Source organism: Centruroides vittatus, unplaced genomic scaffold, assembly GCF_030686945.1.
Source record: "Centruroides vittatus isolate TY-2023 unplaced genomic scaffold, ASM3068694v2 scaffold_946, whole genome shotgun sequence".
Classification (NCBI taxonomy): domain Eukaryota; kingdom Metazoa; phylum Arthropoda; class Arachnida; order Scorpiones; family Buthidae; genus Centruroides; species Centruroides vittatus.
In genome coordinates this window covers 655,932-664,781 of record NW_027122723.1, presented here as the reverse complement: position 1 = coordinate 664,781, position 8,850 = coordinate 655,932, and the positions used below count along the sequence as shown (strand labels likewise).

Sequence of the window (8,850 nt, the reverse complement as noted above, 5' to 3'; positions counted from 1 at the left end):
CAGTCTTTGAGCCTAATATATATATATATATTAAACATTTTATAATCAAATTTAAAAAATGTCTAGCAGCAAGTTACATAAATTTCCTAGTGTAAAATATTTTTATGGAACCATCAACCCTTGCTCTCCTAGAACTGATTTTTGAATGTGTTATAGTACATTTACCTAATACGTGGTGAAGTAACTTGCAAATGCACAAGGGTTTGCAAGATACCATTTAAAGTTTTGTTTTGGTTATATAAGATTAAGACCTTGGCCTCTACATGCATTAGACTGAAGACATATGCATTATTTTACATCATAAACTATAAACCAATTGCAGACATGAGTTCTTTCCAATTTCAGAATCTACTAAGTCTGTTTCACATGCCTAGTAATTAATGAGTCACTGGATAGATTTCTTTCAGTTAATTATATTCATATGTCAAAATACATGTTTTCAATTGTTAAAACTGCAATTTCATTGGAAAAAGTCAAATTTAATCTTTCATTATGCTTTGGTCTGTCAAGAAACAAGGCAAAAAATAACAAATGAAACTAGAGTAAATCTAATTCTTTGTTCCCATTTGAAATATCTAACAACTCATTATCTTCATAACATCAATCCACATTGATATCCTCCTCCTGGATAAAAACAATTCTTAAGCAGAATCCACCCAAAAGGTGGTAAACTGAATGGGGACAATAGCACCACTGGTAGGTTAACCTAAAAATTCATGCCAGATGTCTTAAGCCTTGGTCACACTATGCGATTTCCAGCCGCGCAGGCAACTGCAAATGCAAGAAGCACTAGTCACGTGAATCTTCTCGTGATCACACGTTCGTTGACATTGCAACTCGGAAACATGTGACCCTATAATATACCAATAAAATTACACTAGTTTGTTTTTGACTACTTCTGTGAGTTTACAGACATTTTACGTTCTACTTCATAGTATTTATGGAATTTTAGTCACTTTTCTTATTAAAATGGCAAGCAGTTCCTTTTCTGGAATGAATAAAATAAAAAAAAGGCAATTATTTTGATATAGCTGGCGAGAATACACAAAAAGATAAAATCTTCAATAAAATGAAGAATTAAAATCCCATAGGTATTCGTGAGCCCGAATAAGCTCAATCAATCTCGATTCTGAAAAAGTATAAATCCTCTATCCACCATAAGGATGAACTATTTTCAATGTTGTCACCGTATGACGTGGCACAAAGGTGTTTGCTGATTGGATGCATGTTTGCAATTGGTGTGAGTAGAACAAACTTTTTGTTTCTAGTTGCGGTCGCGCCGGTTTTCGAGGGTGGATTACTAGTTAACAGGAACAGCCATCGCCCACGGCTGGATATCGCATAGTGTGACCAGGGCTTTAACTGCTAAGCTCTCTTTCCATCTCAACCAGATGAGTGGCTATAGCAACTTCAACACCTATCTTCATAGATTCAAGATTGGGGATGGACTATCATGTGCAAATCTGGAAGCATAAGATCCCCAACACAACTTACAATTGTGCTAAGTATGACAATATCAGGCTTCAACTTATCACTAACTTACAGTGAGGGACTCACCTGGCCAATCAATCTACACTCTTATTAGTAACAAGGTCCACAAGGCATTCTCAAACTTATCACATTTCTTCTGTAATTTACCACTGTATATAACCACACAATCATTACTTTATACAGCCTTATAATATTCCTCATAACCACCAAATCTTGCATGAGCTACTCTAACCATTTTTTCTGTATATGGAACCCAGCTTGGTATTCAGATCTCCATTCTTCCACCTCTATTAACCATCTCTGCTATACTATCAACTGCTTTCTTTGACTATACAATATATGTGACTAAACCCTTCTCTAAATAAATAAATGCATTTGCTTCTTTATTTTACCATTTATTTGTAACTTAAAATTTTTTACAGCAAATATTTTGCAGAGTACAACCTGTATGGACAAGTCACTTTTGTTTTTGTGTTAATACACACAAAAGACAAAAGTAATTTTTACCTACAAAATACGTTTAAGAATTTGTTGACCTGTAAAGAATGTTTTCGAGCCTTTTCAAGACGTGAAGCCATTTTCCTGTCAAACAAAAAAGAAAAATTCATTTCAATACAATTATAAATAAAATAAACACAATTTAAAAGTAGTAATAAATAATCAGCGATCTTGGTGATTAAAGTAATCAATTTTTAAAAAAATCAGAAAATTAATTATCATCATAAGAATATATACTGTATTAAAACTACATTCACAATTTTAATAAATTTTTGCTTTAAAATATGATATAATTAACCACAAAAGTTACCTCATCTCGCCGATGATAACGGATCACGTTTCCTAAACTTCTCGATAGGAAACGACAGTCAGTGAAAGCTACAAGTTCAACGAAATGATTTCTGTAAACCTCACACGTGTTTATATACATATCTAATGACCTAAACAGTGTTGCCAAAATATTTATAGTTACTAAACAAACACATCTTAAAACCGCCAGAAATTAGCCAAAGTTGTTATCTTCAAATATTTGATATTGTGAATTTTTTTTTTTTTTTTAAATTAATCGCAGCATCCTGCACATAATGTTTCATATCTAGTCTCGTCTTTCATCTAACTAACTCTGCTCTCGAGTTTAAGGAAAGAGAGTCGAACAGACCAAAAAAACGACGACAATGGGAATTTATAGGCCTCCAATTTTTTCAAATTGCAGCCTAAATATCTGCATTTACGATGGTTTTCAGAGTGGCGCCTTAAGCCCTGGTCACACTATTCGATTTCTAGCCGCGCGGGCGACTGCAACCGCAACTAGAAACAAAAAGTTTGTTCTACTCGCGACGGTTGCAAACGCGGATCCAATCAGAAAACGTCTTTGTGCCACGTCATACTTTGTGTTGTATATTTGTCAACATATCTTGATTATAACATTTGTATTAACTCAGTTTCAGTACATTTAAATGCTATATTTGATATAAATCAAATCTGAATTTATAAAAGTTATTGTTAGATTTATTTTAAAAAGTTTGATTACTTTTAATAATATACAATTGAATAAAATAAATGCTTATATAAAAGAAAAAAATATATCGATTATAAATGAATTAAATCATTCAAGCTTTCCTCTAAACAACACTTACCCTCAAATATTCACTTTTATAAGATTGATAAAGAGCATCCAAAACTTCTGGGATAATGACTGATATCGAATTATGGGCCACTCTAAATTGATATGCCAAACTACGAAACGTTTCGCCTAAATTATATATAAGTATTGTATTCATACGGATGAATGAATAAGGTTCGGATGCCGTGGTTATAGGGATATATCCCTATAACCTACGGCATCCGAAAGCCTTAATTCATTCATCAGCTGGTGAAAGCACGATTGTTTAGCCCGTTGATTTTCATTTCGCCAAGCTTTAACCCAGCATGAACGTTTTTTCTTATTTTTCTCTTCGTATATTCTCGCCAGCTCTAAAAAAATTAGCGCCTTTTTTCTTTTATTCATTCCAGAAAAGGAACTGCTTGCCATTTTAATAAGTGGCTAAAATTCCGTAAATACTCTGAAGTAGAACGTAAAATGTCGGTAAACACACGAAAGTAGACAAAAACAAGCTACTGTAATTTTATTGGTTTATTATAGAGTCACGTGTTTCCAAGTTGCAACGTCAACGAACAATGTGTGACCACGAGAAGACGCGCGCGACTCGCGCTTGTTGCAGTTGCGGTCGCCTGTGCGGCTATCGCATAGTGTGACCACGGCTTTATCTTATCGACAAGAATAAGCAACTGCTTGGGGCCCTGACCAAAAGGTGGCTCCAAACCAATCTTTTATAAGAAAATATTTTTCCCAAAAACATTCCCCGAAGAAAATATCTCGAGTCAACAGTGTACCGGTACATGGAAGCCACTTTTTTTTTTTTTTTTTTTTTTTTTTTTTTTTTTTTTTTTAAACTCTTTCCGCCCTGTGGGCACTAAGAGGGCCTCTTTTAGTAGGCCCATTATGGGTTCGGCCAGGCCCACAATGGGGCGACCGGGTGGTGAGGGACGGGGCCCGACATATCCGAACGGACCACCCCCCGAAAAATTCCTGGGGATTATTCGACCCGTTCGGATTCGATCCCGGGTCCCCCAGAGCGGTAGGCTGCCACCTTTACCGCTCGGCCATCCGGCCGTCCATGGAGCCACTTAATGCAAATTCGTCTTAGCCCATGAAGCTTTTTTTTTTTTTTTTTTTTTTTTTTGTAACTCTTACCGCCCAGTGGGCACTAAGAGGGCCTCTTATAGCAAGCCCATTATGGGTTCGGCCAGGCCCACAATGGGGCGGCCGGGTGGTGAGGGACGGGGACCGACATATCCGGACGGACCACCCCCCGAAAAATTCCTGGGGATTTCTCGACCCGTTCGGATTCGATCCCGGGTCCCCCAGGGCGGTAGGCTGCTAACCTTGACCGCTCGGCCATCCGGCCGCTTAGCCCATGAAGCTATAACGCGAAAGTTATAGCTTTATATTATACTTTATAACACCGTTTATAATGTATTTTGGGGTAAAGAACGCGAAAATGACCGTCAAAATTGCAATTTTTTTAGAATAATATGTAAATTATACGTATGTAGTACTTATGTAGAGCACTTATGTAAAAAGCAACGCAGTAATTGATGCCGATTTTAAGGTTATCGCCTTACTTGGGAGATTATTCTTGTAATTAGGTATTCAAAGTAAATTCATCAAATTAAAAAAATATTGTAAATTATTCAATAAATGTTTACGAAAATTGCTGTTTTTTGCGCCTGTTGAACAGTCTGAAAAAAAACAAATACTATGATAATAGAGATTTGGGAAGGAAACAAGAATACATACCTGGAGAAAAAAAAAAATAATAAAATAAAATATATGCCTTAACCGCTCGGCATCCAGCCTAACAGGCAGTACTATAACAAGGTCTGTTATTAGAATCAGTGCCAGATTTAACAATCAGGGGGCCCTGGGCACATATACAGTGGGGGCTCTCCTTTAAGAGTAGGCAAATTTGATGATTTAGAAAATTTACACAAAATACTGTACTTTCAATTAGATTTCAACTAGGAAGTTGTAAATTTCATTTAAAAATAAGGATATTGTAAACATACATATATTTTATTGTGTAAACTATTTATTTTAATTTAACTGAAAAATACCTGTGTGAAATTTTTTCCCGAAATTTTCCGATGTTTCATAGGTTTTTTCCCGGGTTTGGTTTTCTCTGCCTGTGGCTCTCATGATTAGGCCACTCTAGGCTGTCGCTGTAATAGAAAAAAAATTATGTTTAAACATAATTTTTTTTAGTTTTGTGGGGCCCCTATATTGTGGGAGCCCTGGACACAGGCCCGAAATGCCCTTATGTAAATCCGGCCCTGATTAGAATCTTTTGCATTATACAATAATTTGCATCCTAAATTAGTTGTTTTAACATGTATATTTCATAAAACACGTAACTGTGTTATTACGTGTTTCACTTTGACGCTATTATTTGTAAGAAAGGTATTACAAATGTTGAATTTGTTACAAATTTTACTTTAAAACAGCAAAAGTTGGAAGAAAAGTAAATTTTTATGTAAAACAATTTATCTGGAATACATGAAAATACGGTAACCATAAGCCTATTTAATAAAAATTTAATACGAATAAGACTTTTGAAAAACAATAGAAAAATAAAGAAACACTGTCAGTAATTAAAATGAATAAAATATCATTAAAACAAAACATATTTAAATTTATTAAAATTGTTAAAAATTCATGAAGTTTTATGAAGCCATGTGAATTCACATAGAGTTGTTTTTATTTGTCATTTTTACTTTCAGTATTTTCTTCTCTTATTTCGGAAGATTCTTCAATGCAAAAGTAAGGAATCAATGCAATAGCTGTATTAATATTTTCGTAGGTATCCTTATTGTATCCCGTTGAATCAGTCGATATTCGGGAACCTCTACGACTATATTTTGAACTTTTTCTGCGAGGTATTTTTGAACTCTTTCCAGCAGACGAATATTCTTTTGTTTGAGATGTTTTCTCATCTTTAATTTTCCGTGCCTGTTTATGTATTGATATCTGTAAATCTTCATCCAATTTTCTTTTAATTTTTTTCCGATGCTTTTCTTTGACACATGTTTCAGTTGTTTCAGATTCTACAGAGCTTCTATCAACTGTTAAATGATCACTTACATCACTATCAACTTGACTTTTATCTTTATACATATTTTTTTCTATACTAGATACATCTATTTTATTTTTTATGTCATCTTCATCACATTTCTCTCTTCCCTCTTCGTAATATCTCGGCTTATCCTTTTCGTCCTCACCACATTTCTCACTTTTCTCTTCATCATATTTAACATTATCCATATCATCAATAGCTTTGCTGTATTTCTCAGTTTTCTGTCTAACTTTTTTCTTTCCTCGCTCTTTCTTTCTTTCACGGCTTTCAACATCGTCAGTCATCTTTCGTTTCATTCTACCTCTTTTAATACTTTCACGTTTTCCATCACTTTTCTTTCGGTTATCTTCATCACTTTGATGTTCGTCAAACGTTACAATATTTTCAGATGGATTGTAACCACTCGCAGACTGCTTTTCTATGGAATATATAGCTTTTTGTGACGTGTTCTCATCTTGAATTTCTGTCTCGGAATATAATTTCTCTTCTTCTGTATCTACATACAAGAAAGGCACTAACGCCAAAGTCGTATTTATTCTTTCTGCTTCGATCACAGACCGCCTGCTTAATTGCTTCTTTAAAGAGATTCTTGAAGAACGCTTTCGTTTAGGTTTATCCATTTCACGATAAATTTTAAGTCCTTCTATATAAACACATTATTCTAATTACTTGGGTATCGAAATATCAATAGCGTTGTTTGCCTTTTGTGACTTTAGACCTATGAATTTTAAAAATTATTATATAACTAAGACCTTTAAGAAGTTCGTATACAGATAAGTTAAATTTAAATCAACACTTGTCAAATACCAGGCGTTGCCCATAGAATAGAATAAAAATATCGTAATTGGATAAAATTTTATGGCTGAATAATTTTTGTTATTGTTTTATAACATTATATTTATATTTTCTTATATTTCTATATTACTTTTATTCATAATTTATACATTTTTAGACTCAGGACACCTTGAAACGTCGAGAAATGCAAAAATTTCTGGAATAACTTCTGTATGTATGGATGTTTTTTTTTTTTTTTTTTAACTCTTTCCGCCCTGTGGGCACTAAGAGGGCCTCTTTTTAGTAGGCCCATTATGGGTTCGGCCAGGCCCACAATGGGGCGACCGGGTGGTGAGGGACGGGGCCCGACATATCCGAACGGACCACCCCCCGAAAAATTCCTGGGGATTATTCGACCCGTTCGGATTCGATCCCGGGTCCCCCAGAGCGGTAGGCTGCCACCTTGACCGCTCGGCCATCCGGCCGTCCACCCTCTTTGAAGCTTAATTAATAACGCTTGTGCTTTTTGTCGAAAATTTTGAAATTTTGCAGGGAGGTTTGTTTATTAGAGGGATTAATGCTATTAAATTTTCGTGACTAAAGGTCGATGGGGTGAAGAGATAATGGCGTTCGTGTGTATCTCCAGTAGAGTAGGACTTAATGACGATTTTACTCGTTATTGGCATTTACAATTTTTTTTATAAAACTCATCGCTATCCTCCAAATTAAACCTTTTGCCATTTTATAATAGTTAAAATATAAAAACTTTTAAAATAATGTATGATAACAGATTGCGCCACCAAAATTTTAAATGTTGCCGGGAAAGTTGAGCAACTCGTGGCTGGCTTTAAGTGTAGCTGATCTGTTTGTGCATCCTTGCCTAAGATGCTAATAATATTTATAATGTTACTTTAAAAAAAAAACCCAATACAAATCTAAAAGGAGCAGTTATTTGAATATCACTGAAAATGCTTTTACTAAAATTGTAGTCTTTATTATCTTTTTATAAGACACGCGGTACTTGTTTTCTATATACTGTATGCTTTAAATCGTACATAACTGTTTCTGTAATATTTATGGGAATAATTTTGTTTGTTTATAGAAGGTAACGCGACATGTGAACGATTTGCCCATAGAAAGTCCTCGCTGAAGGACTTTCTATTCTACGGGCAGATTCCTCTGTGCTGCAGACGTAAAGAAAACCCGAAAACTCCATTTAGCCAGCCGTTCGCGAGGCGCAAACCCATAACAAGGAATTTAGGGGTTTTATCTGCTATTTATGCGATACAATGTGATATACACTAAACTCAAAATTTAAACATTTAATTTTGTGCTATAATATACAAATTTTTTATATTGAAAAGTTATCCAATTAAAAATGAAGTCTGATTTAACTAAACACAAAGTTATTGCATTTTATTGCTATTTTTATTATGAAACGTTACCTTTTTCAATTTTAAATACCGTATTTTCCGGCGTATAACACGACTTTTTAACCCAGGAAAATCTTCTCAAAAGTCGGGGTTGTCTTATAGGGCGAATATATCCCAAACTCTATATTTTAAGTGTAAAAGTCGGGAGTAGTCTTATACGCCGGAAAATACGGTATACTTTAATTTCAAGTTCTTTTATACGAAATTGAGCTTAGTATTTATTTAACTATTAAGAAAAGAATATCGAACCTGTAAGAGTTTGAAGCTCCAATCTAGAAAATTGGCCAACAAGCTCTTAATTCACAATGAAATTGTCACAATTGTTAAAATCGTTTATTATTATATCAGTATTGTTTAAATCGTAAAGAAAGAAACCAGATGGTCGAGGAAGATCAAGATGTCCGGCATTGCCCGCCTACTCTGAGGGAACCGGAAATGAATATGGGCGAGCAACGTGAGGA

General features: G+C 34.7%; 1 protein-coding gene and 1 long non-coding RNA gene across 2 annotated transcripts; both read right to left on the bottom strand.

Annotated features, from left to right (window-relative positions):
* Nucleotides 1–1,865: 1,865 nt before the first annotated feature.
* Nucleotides 1,866–2,384, bottom strand: LOC136990574 (uncharacterized). The gene is made up of 2 exons (XR_010883078.1): nucleotides 2,300–2,384; nucleotides 1,866–2,073 (listed from the first exon to the last, which is right to left on the bottom strand). It is a non-coding gene; the product is annotated as an uncharacterized lncRNA (long non-coding RNA).
* A 3,422-nt stretch (nucleotides 2,385–5,806) lies between these two features.
* Nucleotides 5,807–6,802, bottom strand: LOC136990620 (nucleolar protein 58-like). Its single transcript, XM_067289016.1, has one exon. It carries the CDS (start codon nucleotides 6,800–6,802, stop codon nucleotides 5,807–5,809), a length of 996 nt encoding a protein of 331 aa, XP_067145117.1.
* Between the last annotated feature and the right edge of the window lie 2,048 nt (nucleotides 6,803–8,850).

Coding starts and splice junctions, on each gene's coding strand:
- LOC136990620 (XM_067289016.1), bottom strand. CDS start 6,802: ATGGATAAACCTAAACGAAAGCGTTCTTCAAGAATCTCTTTAAAGAAG.